Genomic DNA, 19,079 nt, shown 5'->3' with positions numbered 1-19,079 from the left:
CATCCCCACATTAAACACAATAAATTGTGCCAAAGTATGTGATGTGAATAAATGTCAGCTAATCTATCAACACATCAACAAATATCAGCTTGTCTATCAAGCGTTGTTCAAGCCCAGAGTAAAATTTCATTTGTCGGGACTGAACTCCTCCATGGGCAGACTGCATAGTCTATGTAAGTTACTAGGTTTTTCCCCAAGAAAAATCTCTTCAAAGTTGTATTTCTGTTGGCAAACAGGTTTAGAGGAGAGTTTCAGCCCTCTAAATTCACCATGAGTCAATACATCAATAGAGGTCCCACCATCTGTCAATGGGATTTTTCCATGAAAGACCAAACCACTTCTTGATCAAAACAAAGCTGAAGCAGTGGCAGCTGATGGAAATGCTAACTACATTGTTCTTGCATCATTTTTTATGATGCACTAGATTTATTCTCATTTACAAATGATTTTGGCAGAAGGGTTCTTCAGGCTGCAGCTGAACCAAAAGCAACTTCTTGTCTCAAGTTTTTGGTGGTTTGTTTTTTTTTTTCTTTATGGAAACCTGTTTTGAACAAAGAACTGATAGCATAGGCAACTACCGGCAGGAACTACCCAGAGATGATGTGTTCCACTCTAGTAATATGTCACTCAGCGGCTTGCCAATCCTTTTCCCCTAAAATATTTGTAAAAACATTGGAAACACCTATGAAATTTATAAAACAGCTCCTTAAACATCTGCTTAATGCCCTTTCCTCCAAATATAAAAGACCTCCACCTTTCACGGTCTTTTTCTGTGGACAAGGGAGAGGTCGAGGAAGAGATAAAAGATAGGATAACTGCTGTCTTTTCAGTTGCTATGTTACAAAATTTATATGACTACCCCTCTAAAGATTAAATACAGACTTTACATAACCAATCACAACAATGGAAATAAACCATAACTGAAACCATATAAAAACCATATCGGGTCAAGTGACAGTACATTATGAATAACTTTATATGTTATATAGAAGATAATATACACAGATTGTAACAATTATTTTTCCCCTTAAAAGCCACTGTCAGTAGGATCACAGTTTTACTGTGCAGACAAGTGACTTAACTGTAACTACTAATGGGAAAAATTTAGATTATAAAAGAAAAATGTATCAAGTACACTGTTACACGTCTATACTATGATTTAAATTAAAAGCCTTAGGCATTCTCCTACATATTCCACTTTCAACCTAAATGGAATATTGCTCTCAGTATACAAACCTTAGGGAGGGCACTTCTAATCTAGTTAGTATTAACTATGCTAAAGGACAGCTATCTTACAAAGGAGATTAAGTTCAGATGTTTAGAAACTTTAACAGTAAGAGAAAATTAGAAATCCTAAACAGCTACTCGTATTTAACTATAATTACATTTTAGAGAGCATTAGACTAAACTCCAGTATTTTCTATGGTCATTGTATTAAAGGAAAGTTCTACCACACCTAAAGGATAAGGCATAGCCATCTACTAATTGGCATATCTGTTTATTTGTCTCAAGTTTGTGAAAAGGTCCTTATTTGTGTAAGCAGCAAAACAAACTTCAACTGAATGATTGCTATATGCAAAAGGACTGAAGGCAATTGCCTCTGCAGTGAACTTTACAGTTCTCAACAGCACACACGCAACATGCTATCTGAAAAAAGTTACTAACTGAACTACATGTATTAAATACTGGAAAAAGTTTTACATTTTTTATTATAATTTATTTTATTTAACAATCTAAGAAGTTTGCAGCCATCAGAAGTTCCAGTGCAATTTCAGGTGCAATTGGGAATTCAGGAATCTCCGTAGAGCTGTTAGTATAGCGGACCTTGTAGGTAAAATACATGCATACTTTGGATAGGACATGGGATGGGATCTCTCTAAAATTCACCTCATTTGTTTCATTTTCTGCAAACTGTCCTGTAGAAAAACAAACACGAGAAAACACAGAACACCAAACCAAAAGTCAGAATCTCGATTCACTGCAAAATGAAACACTTTACCATTCTAATACAACACACTCTAAATAGACTTGCCTAAATCCCATATTCCCAAGTATTAGATTCTGCAGTGCAGAGCACAATGTGCCACATTCACAACCCCCAAGAATATTAAGATTCCCCTGTTACAAAATGTTTACTTTGGCTGCAGCCTACTAACAATATTCTGAACAACTACACCAGAAATGTAGGTTTAATTCTGATGCTTGCTTGATAGGTGCTCTAAAGTTGTAGTGTGCTCAGCTCTAAATGTCACAGCAACGTTTTAAAAAAAAAAGGTACCAATCCAAATTTCTAGCTGTCTTATCCAAGAAAAAAATGGTTTATAGATGTTCCATATCTACATATGCACACTTAGCAGTAGTCCCTTCTGTGACCCCCCTAGTTTTGGATTTCCCAAGTCAGTTTCAGGTAGATTTGACAGAGGGTTGAAACATCAATGAAACATTAATCTGATGAGCTGTGAAAACAGGCAGGCAGGAGGGAGAGGGACGCCCTAGTTGTACTAGAGGAAAGCTTACATACAGCACAACTTTACCCATATTAAATATTGAAGAATTTATCCAAAGCTCAAACCTCAAAATACAAGTACATTTGACATTAGTTTTCTATAGTGCCTTTAGGCATGAAATATGGATGATTGGAAGTCATCCTGTGGTTAGTTCCACAGCCTTTCCACTGTTATCTTTGTCCCTCTTTCTCATTTCTCCGGACTTTCAACTCATTAAGTTGAAAGACATTGAAAGACACAAAGTTTCAACTCATTAGAGTTGAAAGACAATACAAAACCCAATAACACATACTCCATATTTATGGGACACTTGGAATGTTTGGTTCCCACTATTTCTATAGGAGTCCCTATTTAGTAATGTCTACACATTTATGTAGAAATATCTGCATGTACTGAAGCCAATCTGGCTTGAATTCTAGTACAGGAACAGTAGGAAGCAACAGAAGAAATATTAGCATATTGGCAATGTCACAGTACTGAAATAGAGAATGCTTACACCGCAGTGAAATTACGACCTACTGAAGTAGACAGCAAGAGAACTTTTCCTTGTGAACCCATTTATCTTGCTAGTTTTTATAGAAAATATTCTTGAATGCTGATGCCCTTACAGAGTCAGGTTTCTAGCCCTCTAAGCAGGGTACTTCGCCTTTTATTCCTTGACATTGTTTGTGGAACAAGTTCAGAGCAGGTCTTGTAACTACTCTTCCCCTTACGTGTCTGGAAGGCTGATACAGAGTGGATCAGACACAGCAGACCTGCTACATTCTTGTCAATGCAACCATTACAGTGACATTTAGCAGAACAATAAGCTGAGAATTTTAATTGTTCAGTTTACCCAATTATTACAAAGTAATTTAAAAATATGCTAAGCAAATGGATCTCTTCAGTAATCCCCCTTGCCAGAATCCAAAGGAGAACATAAGAACGACCATACTTAAACCAGGGCTCTACGTAGCCTACCCCCACCACCCAAGTGACCGAAGTTAAACATACAGGATAAGGGTATGGAAGAGGGAAAGCACACACATTAACTTCTTCCTGTTCTCTCCTCCACCCTTTCGGTCTTTTAAGAATTAGACACTTCTCAAACCAGAGGTAGTCTTACATATGCAGTAACACATAAGGTTCATTCCATCTGTAAGATTATCTACCCCCATCTCAAACTTAAGCTAACTTTTGTCATTGAGCTCAGAAACTCCTTGCTCTAGGGTCTTGTGAACATGTTGTGGCCTAAACCCCAGCAGGTGGCTACGCACCACACAGCCACCTGCTCACTTCCTCATGCAGTGAACAAGGGAAGAGGGAAGGAAGAGTAAAAGCAAAAAAACTCATGGATTGAGATAAAAAATCATTTAATAAGAGAAAGACAAGTGGAACTACTGATGCAAAGGTAATCACTCGCCACCTCCCATGGGTAGACTGATACTCAGCCAGTTCCAAGCAAAGGATGGCTAACCTCCCTAAACCACTCTTCTTTTTTACTTCTGAGCATGACATTATATGGCATGGTTGTTTGGGTCATCTGCCTGGTCATGATCCCTCCCAGCCTCTCATACACCCCCCTATTTATTCACTGGGAGGGGGGACCAGTGAGGAGCAATGAAGGCCTAGACACTGTGCAAGCATTCAGGAATAGCTAAAGCATTGTTATCCACTTTGTTTTGGTCACAAATCTAGAACGCAGAACCATATGAACTGTTATGAAGAAAATTAAGTCCATACCAGCTAGACCCAGTACAGAATACTCTTAAGTTCCACCATGGAGGTGGCAACAAAGAACTACCAACTCTTGTTTTTGTTTTGAACTTGACAGCTATACATTTCACCTAATACCCTCAACTTCTCATACCATGCGAAGCTAGTAGTAATGACACTAAGATCACTAACTGTCCTAAGCAGACAGAGTCCAGTTATATGACTGGTAGCACAATACCACTGGAAACAGGAACTAGGCAGGATCTTGAAAGGCTATCATTTATTCCAACTTTATCTTACTGCATGATATAAATTCAAACTGTCTGAATGTGAAAGCAAAGGACATAAATGTACTAAATCTTTTGTACCTACCTGGTCCACTCAACATAGCTTTTATTGTTCCTGATGTTAATGCATGCTCTCTTTTTACAATGAACTCATGGCCATCAGAGGATATTAACTTCACATACATAGCATCTGGGCCCTCACACCCACCGTATGTTTTCTCTTCTCCATCTATAAAGGAAAACAGATTTGACAGTTTCAGAACACAATGACTGATTCACACTGCTAAGAATGCAAGCTGCAGTCTCTTCTATGACTATGTCTGCAGACCAAAGAACCCAATAAAACCAGAAGACAACAGCATTTTGCATATTTGAAGATGACTCCAAAGTGCTCAGAAATCTGTTTTAAAGTAAAAATTTTTGCAAAAGTAGGATTTTTTTATTAACATCTCTTCTCTGCCAAATTCTGACATGATTTCTACAATCTACATAGGGATGAAATTTTCCTTTAGACAATTGAGAACAATTGAATTGAACACACTACTGCTTCCCTCCATAAGGCTACTGCCATGTTTATCATACTAGTACTTTACTAGAGCTTATCTAAATACATATTTAATATTTAAAAGTAGACCGCAAGGGGAAAAAAAAGCACAGCTTGAAACACAGATAAGAATAAAAGCAGTCAGTATTCCTGTACTGAAGAAATGACATGAAGTAAGAGTCATCGTCCCCCATTGCCCAGCCAGACCCAGAACTGTACAGTGTTTGCGCATACCCATGTTGTGACCTTTGGTGGAAAACAGGGAAAGTGCAAAAGCACTAAAACCAAGAAAATCTGGAAATCCTCCCCACAGCAGTTTTGACTGTGCTTTTCCAGTTTCCTTTTTGTCTCAATATATATATCCACTCTGCTTCATTTCTCTAGAACTTACCAGTTTCTCCACCCTGCACCTGCCTTAGTTTCAACAGCACGCTCTCTGGGGTAGGAACCACTGACTACTTTGTGCCTGCACAGTGCTCACGCTATAGGACACCAACACACAGAGGAGACTGTCTCTGTAGTTGGTTGTTATGTTCTTGTAAACTCTCAAGTAATAAAGACTGTGCCAGTATTAAAATATTTCTGAAAAATGGAAAAAACCCACCACCCACCCCACTAAATATGCAATCCTATCAAATTCAAACTGGAAAGTAAATGCCTTCTTTCAAATACTGGATTTTCTGAGGGACTAATATAGCAAGCATTGCTAGAATTCTATTAAAAAATACTTGAATTTGACACTGCATATAGAATTTGATTTTCAAAACAGTATTAGTCTGGACAGAAAGTTAAAAATGAAAGTCCTGGAAGTTCTTTCAGCCTGGAAACATATCTGTACACTTCTAGAAAAGTAATATACTGCCAGTATTTCGTGACTGTATGCTGAAGTATGGAAGATGAAACAGGTTTAGACTACAAACTTGACATTTGATTGTTAGTATTGTTTCTCCTTCTGACAAAACAAAGAATAGAAATTATATTAATTATCTTAGAATAAGTACCTTGCAGTATCTTAGTTACCATGTAGTTATTGCCAATTCTGACAAAGCAGTGCCAGTGCCAAACATGCTAGAATACATTCAGAAATAGTATAGATAAAACCAGAACCTGTCCAATCACATTTCATAAATCAGTCATTTGTAGAGGCAGATACATTTTGTCAGATCATACATACAATGTTATTTATCAGAAATCAGTCCTTATTATGATCTTAACCAGAAATCAAAAGGCTGACCTTAGTTAACAAACAAAAAATATTTAAAACAGTACATAGTGAAATTTTCCTGTCCACTGTCTAAAAGTTTAGGGCTGTAAAAGCCTAAAGGCATCCTGGTTTAGTCTGTACATTTTCAGCACTATGCATATTAAGCAAGTGAAATTTATTGTTAGATAAATGCACTCTGAACAAGTCTTTCAACAAATCAACAGTCACTTGAGAAAGTCCTCCTAAAAAACATTTGTATGAAGTTCCATTAACTTTTAAAGCTACAACAGTGACAAGATCAACATTTAAAGTCTTCCAATCTACCTCCTCTACTCATGTAGGAGAGAAAATGCTTCACATTATAGGAAACAAAAGAATCCAAACTCTAAGATGAACTTACCCATTCTCTTCTTATTAAAAAAATTGTTTCTTTTCAACAGCAGCTTTTGCAATAGGAGTGTCTGAAAAAACACAAGAGGCAGTATTTTCAGTCAGCAGTACAATTTCTTAAAGTCAGCTTTAGTTATTAGCCTTTATGTTATCATAAATGCTCGTCAGAAAAGAATATGATAATACTCCATGCAAGTTGATGAGCATTACATTCTGAAAATACTACTTTTTAAAACATATCTTTGCTGTCCAGAGATCCCTACAATATTCAAGAAACTCTAAATTTTATCATAGTTTGTAAAGAACTTGTTCCCCTAAGCTTTTTGAAGACCCTTGACTATAAAGCCAGAGTTATTTCAAGAGCCTCACAATTTTTATCACTGTGGACACCACCCATGCTATGGTATTGGGGAGGTAAAGAAAACAAATCTTGCCACACTGCAAAAGGCACTTCAGAGATTTAATGGTTTGTCTACAGGGAAAAAGAAAAGAAAAATAAAGTCTGAGAACAGTCCACTATGCTGTGAATAGATGAGTGGCTGGCCTGTCATTCACAGGGACCTTTACAAGCTGGAGAAAGGGGCCAACAGGAAACCTGTAAAGTTCATCAAAGGCAAATGCAAACCCTTGCACCTTCAGAAGAATTACCCCAGGCACCAGTACCGTCTGGAGGCTGACCACCTGGAAAGCACCTTTGCAGAAAGACCTGGGGGTGCTGATGGACACCACGTTGGACACAAGCCAGCAATGTACCCTTGCAACAAAGGCGGCCAACAACACCCTGGGCTCTATTAGGAGTGTTGCCAGCAGGCTGAGGCAGGGGATCCTGCCCCTCCACTCAGCACTAGTAGGACATGTCTGCAGTGCTGGGTCCAGCTCTGGACTCCCCAGTACATTCCAAAATGAACTGAATCCTGCGTAGGGCCACAGAGATGAACAAGGGATAGCAGCACCTGTCATATGGGGAGAGGCTGGGAGAACTGGGGTTGTTTAGGCTGGAGAAGAGAAGGCTCAGGGATCAGTCTAATCAGTGTATGCTGAATACCTGGCCTTCAACCTGTCCTTCCCAAAAGATTGACAGTTCCTGATACAGCCACCACCAACGTCATTTAGGGAATCCACTTCAAACATTTAATGCAGGTATTCACATGATAAGTTAACCAGGAGCTTCCACAGCTTATAAACTGACATCCAGCTTGCTGCATGCGTGTTTCACCTTGTAAATGAATCCAAAGAGTTAGAGAAATGGAAGTACTTATTTGAAAAACATATCTGATGCGTTCAGATACAACATATATTTCTTTATGCTGAACTGCATCTCTGTTGTGGAAGAGAAAACTTCAGAAGAGAGATTCCACCCACGTATCTGCTGCCCTGAAATTCCTTTCACATCGACAGCTACTCTCCAAACATTAACCGGGTACAAATCAATGAACTACTGTTGTGTGCCCACAGGTTCAAGAAAAGAGCCCCAGTGATTCTGGGTGGCTTTCCAGCCGATATACGGGGTCAGGGGCAGCAAAGAGACTGTTAAGAATTCTGAAAATCCATGTTGTTGCTTCAAAAACAAAGAAAGAACAAGAGGCATGAACTGCAATTACTCACTAGAAAAGGACTCTAGAGAGGGAGGTGTAAAAAAAACAGAAGAGACCACTCCCACCATCCCCTCCCTCCTCTCTGTCTAGTAAAAGCTCAGCAAGAAAAGCAAGCAAGCTGGGGAGGGAGCTGCAAGATCTGCAGGAAGTTTTACAGAGATCTCTGCATCTCTTCAGAAAATACAGCTCTTCACTATTGCCAATAGCTTCACTTCTCAACAGCACTTTGGTGCCGATTTGTTCTATCTCCCTTTTTTCATAGCTACAAATATGAAAAAGTCCAAATGTTTCCTCAAGCTTTCACAAGAAGGCACTTTGTTATGTACACTTAATCAAACTACATGCATAACCGATTTTTTTTAGTTGCCTGTGGAGAACTGAGCAAAAAGCAGCCCCCACTTACATTGTTGTCTTTGAAAGTGATCCTTAGTGTACAGAAATAGCTTATAAAATATCTTCCTTCCCCACAGGTATAAAAAACACCTTCACCTGTACTCTTGCAGGTGAAAAGTTCCTGAGTGTAAGGCACATTCAAGATGCCCTTTGAGAGTTAAGCTGTGTACACTGTCATAGAGATACCTTAAATCAAGTGTTAAATGCCTTTGCCATTTTCAGTAATTCCAGGAACTCATCCAAGGTAATTATTTGGGTGCTGGAACAGTTGTAGCACAACACTGACGAAACCCTTCACTGTATTTCAACAGTTTGTAAATGGAAATTAAGCACTGTATTGGAGAGTATCTGTTGCTCAGGAACTGAAGGGATAGCTTACATTATTTACCTCTACTTTGCAGAAGAGGATCACTTTTGCCACCTCTTTCTGCAGCCACAAAACCCTTCCCTACATTCCAAGAGAGTAGTGAAACCGCTTCTGATTTATAAATAATAATTAAAAAAAAAAAAACACACAGAAGAAGCGATACCATTTTATAGATGTACTGGTGACTCCAAGATGTGCCTTGGTTTACAAAACAATACCACTAAATACAGGGATAGACAGGCTAGTTGGAGGGAATGCAAATATATTCACACCTTTCAAGGTAAAAGCATGACTTGCAGAGGCTAATACAATGAAGCTGAGGAACTGAAAAAATGTCTACACCAAAACATTACAGCTGTTCAAAAAAAATCACAATGAGCATTTTAATAAAATCACATGAAATGTGCTATCATATGATTAGACAGGAAAAAACACAAAACCCAGTAGTTAACACTTAAAGAAAAAAAAAAAAACCTATCAGGCTCAGTGGTCTGAATTCAATTGTATTAAAAAGGAAAACCTGATAAAAATGCAGCAAGCATTAGCAGACATAGGACATGCTCGACTAATCCAACACCTAAAAAATGAATCAATCATTTTCTTGAGAACAGGAAACTCAAACGAGATGCAACCTGGACTCAGTAAATCAACTGAGGTTAAATGAAATGTGGTAAGAGGGTAATCTTAAAATGAGAAAGAAACTTTCTGCAAGAATACAGTACCACATTGCAAACATGGAATAACTGGACTAGAAAAGCATTACTAGTTCCTCCAAAAATTATATTTTTTTTTTTCTAAAACAGTGCTGCCAGAAAAGAATAGGTAGATGTACATGCCACAGAAGTGGAAAGCACTGCACCAAGAGGGGCACAGAGTATCACACACACAAGTGACCCATCTTGAAAAGTAAAATACTAGATGTCACATGAAAATAATTCATACGCAATGCAAGATTCCTGCACTTAGGGACAGATACAAGCTTCTTTCATGTAGTCAGGGCTTGTCACTTGGGAGTATACTCATTTTGTGGTCAACTATAAACTGATACAGCTCTGTAGGGGCGAAAAAGAAAAGGCAGGGGAAGAGGCAAACGCACATCAAGGTTTTCTTTGCAACAGAGATAGGAAATACGAACATTGCTGCACACTATCAACAACTTGTATGGAATACAACATGCAATTCCAAATTCCTGTTTTCAAGAAAAAAGTTCTAGTTACAAGAACTACAGAAAGGAACTATTCATATTACCAAAGAGCCTGTTGCATAAAAGAAAAATAATCTTGCACACTTAGCTCAGCAAAATACAATTGAAATTAAGATAAATATAACAATTCATTAAAAGGATAAACATCAAGAAGGAGAAGTATGCCAACATTATTCCTCAGTTTAAGTCCAACAAATGAACGTAAACAAAAAAAAATTTAAAAAATCTGCTATTTCAGAATCCAAGTTTGGTTCCAAATATAGAACAAAACTAACACTCTATTGTCAAGAGTAAAAGATAGAGAAAGTCTACCTGCTTTTCAGAAAAAGACATCATAGGTTCCATTACATGACCCATTAGACATGTAAGCAAGGGATAGAGTTTGGTTTCACTCACTTTCTATTCTGAGATGAGTAATATCCAGGAAAAAAAAATATCTAAAAAGATAATTGTAAATACTGTCAGAAGTACAGATTTACTCCTGACAAAATATGGATGGCAGAGAATACTGAAAATTCAGAGAGTCAATGCAACAAAAAAGGAGAGAAGAAAAGAAAATCAAGCAACCTGGGAAACCTTAAAAACCTAAAAAACACCCCAATAATAACCTGTTAGCATGTATTGGTTCCTCTTCTGGATCAAGAAGTGTTCAGTATGTCATGACACTTTGGGAAGATTAGAACACACTGCAGTTCAAAATTATTATTTTGTGAAAAGCATCTTCTTCCCAACAGCGACACTCATGTTACCAGTATCAACATGATCTTGCACAAGCCACAGCTTATTTTTTCAGTCAAATATCTTAATGGTTCATAAGCTGACATAAAAATAAGTGGGAACAACAGAAGAAATACACTGAAAAACTGGCACAGAAAACATGCAGTATTTTATATATTTTTGATAAAAATCTCAATTTGCTGTTTGACATCCCCCAAACCCAGAAAAAAAAAAAACACGCACAGAAAAGAAAGAGGACAGATGAAGGATGTAGAAATCGCTGCCACACAGAAGTTATCACTTGTTCATACAGTAAAAGGTAGGGAGGGAAAACTTCTGCACAATTTTTTTTTAAATTGATAATTGCATGTCCTTAAGCCTTTAAAAAATGGGTTAGAAACACAAAAGTCTAGTGACCCAGTATGTTCTCTCACCAGAAATTCTTTTCTTACAGTGTATTTTTGAATACACTATTTATAGTGAAACATATCACTATTATTTTTCTTCTCTATAGCGAAAAAAATAGAAATTACATCATTTGCCAAGACAACAATGAAGAAAGAGGTTAAGTGATTTCTGAAGATGCCTGATAACTACCTACATTTTAATTACTTTTCCTGATTTTATAGTGCCTGTCTTGTTTTACTAAGACTACACCAATGCAGCAGTAGGGAAGAGAACAATCCAAGTTTTCCGGACACTCAAACATTTGCCTTTTTTGTTATGTATTTCTGACCTGACTATTTCAGACTCCTACAAAGAACCACCAATTTCTGTTGAAGTACATTCATGATTCCGCTTCCGCTTCAAGAAACTTACATGGCATTACCAATTAGGTAGCTCAGCTCCCTGCCTTTAATCTCAAAAAAGCACATATATTAGGCATTATTGTTCTCCTGCCTTGCCTCTTTAAAAAACAAACCAAACACAAACTACAAAAAAAGAAACAAAAGAGATGAGCAAAAACTGTATTCATCAAGAGAAAGACTACATAAAAAGGACATGCCATTTCTTAATCAATGAGAGAGAATACAACTAAAACTAGCACATTTGGCACAGACACTTTCTAGCCAGTCTCAAAAGGAAGCTCTTGCTGCAGAAAGTGTAAAATTCTCATTAGATGTTACAGAACTGAAAACTTTTACAACTGGCTAGGATATTTACACCTACAAGGCAGAATAGAGCAAAGCATCATAATAAAACATGGTAATTAACCCACACAAGGCATGGTAAATAAGCCAGCATACTTAAACATCTCAATTTCCTCCTTAAAACTCTAAGAAGAAATCCTATGGTATAGTGAATTTAGTTTGATCTCTTTCCTGCTTCTCTTAAGCACCACATGCAAGAAAAAAAACCCCAAAGCATATCCATCACCCTCCCACCTTACTCCCACAGCTGTGTGTTCATCTCCCAAGCTTCCACAATTTCCAGAGTATCATTTCCTTGTACATCTTGTATGTCAATGAGACCAGAATAGACCTGAAGGATACACACTAATTTAACTGGACACATGCAACCACAGTACAGATTCCAAAACCCCATTGCTTTATTCTGGTTACCACAAGGAAACTGAACCTATGCAATAATTCAAGCACTCAGATTCTCTGATCCCACAGAAAACACTTTAAAAATTCAGATTCTGGTTTAAGGAAACTCAGATGGCTTCCAACTCATTAGCTGTGCAATGCACACACGGCTTTCAATGCTTCAGTTGGTGACATTTCTGTATTTACACTATAAATTTTTGCAAAATATGGGGCAAATAACACAAATGCCTTCACAATTACTAGGTTAGTTTAGAAGCCAAATGTGATGTTTTCTGAGTCACATTTTAGTAAGAGTTTATCAGTAAACAAAGGCTATTGTGTGTTAAAACCATAGCCTCCTACTGTTCAGTCCTAAATTCTAGTCCTACTCTTGATTCACTAACTTGTTTAAAAATGACACTGCTCTTCAGTTTAGTATTCATTGTGTAGTATGCATCAAAAAAATAATGAAAATAAGGATAGACATATATTTAGAAAAAACATGAGGGAAAACTGGTACAGCACGATTTCCAAATCAGCTGATTCACTATTACATACTTATGGGCACTAAAATTTAAATGTTCAGGGGTACACAGAAGTGTGACAGGAAATTATACTACAGCTGAATGCTAGTTAAGACAAACTGTAGATGAAGTAGGATACCGTGTATGGATTATCAATATGGATTTCACATAAGATGTTCTTTTTCTATCTAAGGAAATTTTCCTTTTCAGTAATTCCCAAGGAAGTTTAGGGGGTGGGGGGAAGAAACCCAAAAGAAAATCCATGGCCAGGGGGCTATTACTGTTTTCTTCCTAATATACAATAAAAGCTTGTACTGTACACCTTTTGCCATTAGGGGGGAAAAAAGCTGCTAGTACAATGCAAAATTTTGTTGGGCATATATTTCTGCCTTATTGTTATAAGCACTCATCAAAAAGTTGATTAAGCAAATTACCCCATAATGAAGATAATTAATCTTTGAACCTTTCTAGGTACAAGAAAAGTTGTCAAAATACATCAAAATTCCTTTATTTTAATCTGACAAACCCCATATTTTTACAACAAAACTTAAGGGTTTCTTGTAATATACAGTGAGAATTGCTAAAACACAGTAAAACATACAAAGCTAAGCATACTTTGGATGGATATTCATTTATCCCCACACAAAGCATAAGGGACAGAAACATGAACACAAATATACCAGAAAGAGAAATAAGAAGTTGAGAGACAGAAGAAGGTACTTCAGAGAATCAACTGGATCTCCTCACGACCAGTATTACGTCTTCACATTAAGACTACCTAAACCATCACACATTCTAGCATAAAAAAAGAAATCTCAAACAACCTTTCTCTGATACAGCAAGAAAAAAATTAAGTGATTAAGTGCAGAAGGTTTCTAAAGATTATCTTAAAACTCCCAATGTTAATGAGAAATGTTAGTGAAAATGTTATTGGCATAATTTAAACACATTAGGAGGCAGATCTCAAGGTATAAGGTGTGTACTACATATGTGCAAAGATGGGAGCCAACGTATTACAGAAAAACTAATTAGCACTTACTCCCCTTCTAAGTAACTATTAGGTTAATAAACATTATTTCTCTCTCAATTATATTTTTTTCTCCTTAGTACAGCAAAATGAGGAAACTGGAACACATAAGGGATTATTCAGAAATAAGTGCACAAAGTGATTCTTATTCTAACGGTCTCTCTTCTGTCTATTTATTACTTTTTTTTGGCTCGCTTCCAAATTGAACTTTTGCAAACAATCTTCAGCAAACTCAAGTAAACAAATGGCATATGGCTACCTCAGACTCCCTACAGTGCAAAGCTTAACTCAGAATCTACAGTATTAAACATCTTTATTAACATTTCTGCACATAGTATTACATAGTGTAAGATTAAACTGGTCATCTGAGTCAACTGGTAACATCCCATCACATTTTCAGGCATATATATGAAACCATCAGCAACTTACTAATACTCAGGCTCCTCCTTTATGTTAAAGCAGAATCTCCCTCTGAGGAACACACAGTACTCAAAAGCTTTTTTTCTTACTACAGATAAGTGTATCACCATTTCCGTCAACCTTGCTTTGCTTATACTCGTCGACCATTACAGCTAAAAAGCGTTAACCAGCACTTCTCACCTTGGTATAACAACCCCTGGGGGTGCATCCTAAATTTTTTCGGCCTTATTCCCCTCTCTCTAGGGCCTGGCGTGGGAAGAGGGTAAACGTCGTTTGTGGCGGAGAAAGTTTAAGAGCGACATTTAATTAGAACACCATTCCGGGAAGCTCCTTGCCTGGGGGCGCCTGGATTTCAAGGAGACCACTTCGCTCCCGCACTCACAGGAGGGAAACGCACCCTTCGCCGCCGTCCCGGCGGGGGAACCCCGACCTGGCACCGCACCCTTCCACACACCTCCCGGCGGCTCCCCGCGCTCCCCCAGCCGCTCCACGTCTCCCCGCTCCGCGGCCAGCTCCCGTCCAGCGCCTCCCCCCTCCCCGCCTCTGGGAGCGCGACGCGGAGGGCGAGGGCCGCTTCCCTCCGAGGGGCAGGCCCCGGCGGGTCCCCCTTCCCCATTTTCCACCCGCCGAGCCCCCCCAGACGACGACAGCAGCGGGGCCTTCCCACCCCCCGCGGCGCTAGCCCCCACGGCCACTCACTTGTCAGCACCGCTCCCTCCGCCCCGCTCGCAGGGCCCCCGCGGTATCGGGCCAGCTGCCTCCCAAGAACTTCCGGTAAGGTCACGGGTCACTTCCGGCCCAGCGCGAGCGCTCCCCCCGCGCCCTGTCCTTGGCAGGCGTGCGGCGCCTGGCTCCCGGCATGCTGTGCGGGCAGGGAGTGATGCATGCTGGGGCGCGTAGTTCCGGGGAGCCGGGCCTGTCCGCCATGTTAGGAGCGGCTCAGGAGAGATGTTGAGGCAGGGTTGCCCGGGTGGCGCTTCTTGCCTCGGGGCTGACGGGACCCGAGGCGTCCGAGGGCCTGTCTTACCGGGCGGCGCCCGGGGCGGGCAGGGTGCAAAACTCGCTGCACGCGGGTCCTAACTGTGCGGGCGTATGGTCTCGGGTCCTGCTGCGCCCGGATGCCCCTACGAATGCAGTGCCAGTGGCATCACTGGGGATCCGTCTGAGAAACCCACCGCATCACCCGCGGGGCCGGGGTGCTGCGTCGCCGGGTGGGGGCTACAGGCAGGTGCCTGGCGGGGGCGCGGTGGAATGAGGCCGGACCCTTCCTGCGGGCGGAACCAAAGCGCGGGGCTGCGGGGCGGCGGGGGCTGTCGCCTGGCGCACCGCTCCCCGCTCTCCCTTCGCCGGGTGCAACAGGACGCGGCCCGACATGCTGCTGCTGCTGCGGGCTGCCGGTTGCCGGCTCGCCTCCGCCTCCGCCACCGCCTGGCTGCGGGGCGCCGCTCACCGCGGGCTGCCGGCCGCCTGCCACCGGGGGGCCCTGCCCGCCGCCGCTAGGGCCCAGCAGGTTGTGGGGGGGTGGGGTGGCGGTGAGGGGACGCGGTCCCGCTCCCCAGGAGGAGCCGGCCGGAGGGAGGGCGGCGGTCCTCGGATTCGCGGCTTTTTCCTTCGAAAAAATGCGAATCTAAGGAGGGAACTGCTGTTCCCCTCAGGGCATACCTGAGATCAAAAGGAGACCTGGCAAGCGCGGGGGCTGTGAATGTCTCCCTGCTAAGCCCTACGTAAAATGATTGCAAGTTTAGTATTCGTCAGTGGGATTGCAAATATTTAGTGCCGATTTGGCATATCTAGATGGAAGATTACTAAATAGCCAAGCAGTATACTAGTTGGAGTTTGTGGCATGCTTTGTAGTATAACCTAATGTCAGTTCCTAATTTAAGATCTGGGAATAGGTTCAAGGCAAGGAGAAGCTTTGCGTGTGTGTGTGTATATATATATATGTGTGTGTATGTATATATATAAAGTGTAGATTGGTACTGATGTTCCTTGGCCATGTACTGCTTTTGTCCTTCAGGTTGCATCTTTCCAAGGAGTGGCTCTTCGCAGCCTCTGCACATCCTCCCCTTATGAACACCCAGAACATGGAAGATTAGTTTATAAAGGAAATATGGCAAAGGCAGTGTTAGGTATGTGAATTGAAATGAGTTGTATTGCTTTTTGTATTTATTTAGTAGTGTTTAATAACTTTAAAATGGAATGTTATAAAGCTGAATGTTCTCTTTTCCAATGCTACTGAAACCTGGATACTCTGTACAGCAGAAAATGTTATGATGCTTGCTTTCTTCTTCCACACTTAGGTGTGCAGGGAGTTCTGTAGGTACAGTGCACCTCTGTAACCCCACAGCCTTCTTCTGTTTCTCTTGCAGCCTTCAGTGCGCATTACCCGACCCAGAAGCAAAGAAAGACTAGCTGTGCCTGCTATTTACATTCTGTATGCTTTCCAGCTAGACAGATATGATGAAATGAGACTTTGTTGATCTTTGACTGGTTAATGTTACAAAGACCTGTTGAAAAGTAATCCATGGGATGTTTTCTGATATGGGGTTTTGAAATGTGTCTTAAAGAAGGAGGAAGTGTAGCTTAGTATGTTAAGCATCTTAGACTGCAGGTTCTCATGGTGGCATAAGGACTGTGGGTAATCCACAACACTGACTACTGTTTTTCAGGCTGCATGCAGGATGGCTGTGGAGTACTTGCTAATATGGAATAACCTAGGTTTGTCAAGTTATGCGTGGTGGGGGACCAAGCGAGCTTCTTTGTAACTCACACTGAATGTCAACGTTAGTCGTTGGTGAAGAAATTCCCAGTCATATCTGTGGTGATTACCATTATGTGTGTCCATGACTGGAGTCAAGTTTCTTTTGAAATCAGTTTCCTATCTGTGAAGTAAAAGCTTCAGAGGTGTCAGTTAGCTACATAGTAGCTAATGGCTGGTTTCATCATAGAAATAGAGCCAGCTATCAGCTTTGATAAACCCAACATGAACATATAAACAAACCAGAACACTGGCAAGACAGGGTTGAACTTAAAATGGTTTCTTTGTGAGCTTAAAAAAAAGGAAGTGGATTTTCAGTTACTTCAGCTGTTCAAGTAATACCACTGATATATAGTAGCAGAACATTATGTACTTAAAGAAAAAATTCTACTCATAAATATTAACTTTTGGTTCCTTTTTGTGTTTTGTTTTGTTTTATGTAGGTGTGAGGTTTTTCTCTTACTCCACCAGCGTATTCAACCTGTTCATGATGCCCTACATCATGCTCAAAACTGGTATTGGGTTTGAAAGTCTGGTTATACAAGCTGCGTTTTATGGGTTGATCGGATTTTTTACGTTTGTAACACCGGTTACTTTGCATGTACTTACAAAAGGCTATGTGATTCGACTCTATTATAAAGATGAAATGGACACATATACAGCCATTACATACAATGCAATCTTGGCAGAAAAAGCGACTGTTTTCCATCAGAAAGATGTAAAGATTCCTGACATCACCAAGATGTTTACAACATTTTATGCTAAAACTAAATCAATGCTTGTTAATCCAACGCTTTTCCCGAATCCTCAGGATTATAACCATCTCATGGGCTATGACAAATCCTTTTATTTTAACTTAGAGGAGGAAAAGGAAGCTGATGAAAGGAAATAATTTGAAGATAACAAATGTCACCATCATTGTTCGTGGTGCAGTGCTATATATGTGAAAGAATGTAAAATTTCTACACTTCCTTAAGTATCAGATAACTAGAGTTCCCCAAATGCATTTTGGAATGTATTTTAAAAAAACCCATTTTTTAAAACTTGTAAACGATGTGAAGGTTTCTTCAGAATTAATGACACAAAACAGTAAAAAAAACATGCTTCGATATGTCTTGTGCTTGTTTTTTTTTTATTGTTAACTATGCAAGAGGACTGTAAAATGCATGGGCTGTGCGATGATCTCACCATCTCCATTTCAAATACCATTTGTATAAGAAAAATCATCAATACTCATTACCCTGTCAAGTACATAATTAAGATTGTAAGCCTTAAAGATAAATTGTACTTAATCCAAAAAGACTGGGCTTTTTCATCAATGCTGCTGGCAGTATAAAGGGAATGGAGTTGGCTTTCACTTCCCTTTGTGAGAGCATCGGTAGCCAGGAGTCTTCAGATAGCAGGCATGTATTGTTGCTAGTTCCTGCTACAGCCTCCTAGAGGCCTGCAGGCCTCTGGAGAAGATCGGGAGGGTGGCTGCATCACGGTAATCTCGAGCTACTCACAGTTATTGAATGCTTTCTTAAGCTAGAGTCCCACTCTGAGCAGCCCTGTCCCTAGAGGCTGAGAGCAAGAAGCCTCTTCAGTTAGGTGGGGAGAAGCACCTTAGCATAGGATTTGCTTTGTGAATATCCTGTTGGAAACAGTTGCTGTATTGGAACCAACTTAAAATACTAGCAGCTAAAATGGATTCTGTTAGGATTTACGTAAGGTGAGGAAGCAAAAAAGAATCTCCTGTAGAGTACTGTTCAGATCTCGTGGCTTTAAAAAACAAGCCTCTTGATTTTTAGCACTGCAAAGAAAAGAACTGTTAGCTCAAGTAAAAAGAGAATTAGATCTTTTCATGTGACTAGTTCTGCACTCCAGGTATGCAGAAACTGGGTTTAAATGTTTTTAGCCCAATGAGATGTTTGTCACA

At 40.1% G+C, this 19,079-nt stretch overlaps 2 protein-coding genes across 3 annotated transcripts; one reads left to right on the top strand and one right to left on the bottom strand.

Moving 5' to 3' along the window:
- Positions 1–514: 514 nt before the first annotated feature.
- ELOC (elongin C) lies at positions 515–15,250 on the bottom strand. 2 transcript variants are annotated; one of them, XM_056331930.1, is made up of 5 exons: positions 15,103–15,174; positions 14,584–14,649; positions 6,638–6,698; positions 4,575–4,718; positions 515–1,916 (listed from the first exon to the last, which is right to left on the bottom strand). In XM_056331930.1, the coding sequence occupies exons 3-5, from the start codon at positions 6,639–6,641 to the stop codon at positions 1,726–1,728; spliced, it is 339 nt and encodes a 112-aa protein (XP_056187905.1). In that variant the 5' UTR covers positions 6,642–6,698; positions 14,584–14,649; positions 15,103–15,174; the 3' UTR covers positions 515–1,725. The 2 variants fall into 2 exon arrangements, with proteins under 2 accessions (XP_056187905.1, XP_056187904.1); XM_056331929.1 differs by lacking the exon at positions 14,584–14,649 and having other exon boundaries at positions 15,103–15,250.
- Positions 15,251–15,721: 471 nt separating this feature from the next.
- Positions 15,722–18,270, top strand: TMEM70 (transmembrane protein 70). Its single transcript, XM_056331928.1, has 3 exons — positions 15,722–15,913; positions 16,421–16,532; positions 17,605–18,270. The coding sequence occupies exons 1-3, from the start codon at positions 15,776–15,778 to the stop codon at positions 18,051–18,053; spliced, it is 699 nt and encodes a 232-aa protein (XP_056187903.1). The 5' UTR covers positions 15,722–15,775; the 3' UTR covers positions 18,054–18,270.
- The last annotated feature ends 809 nt before the right edge of the window (positions 18,271–19,079 follow it).

Source organism: Falco biarmicus, chromosome 3 (genome assembly GCF_023638135.1).
Source record: "Falco biarmicus isolate bFalBia1 chromosome 3, bFalBia1.pri, whole genome shotgun sequence".
Lineage (NCBI taxonomy): Eukaryota > Metazoa > Chordata > Aves > Falconiformes > Falconidae > Falco > Falco biarmicus.
This window is presented reverse-complemented; position numbering and strand designations above follow the sequence as displayed.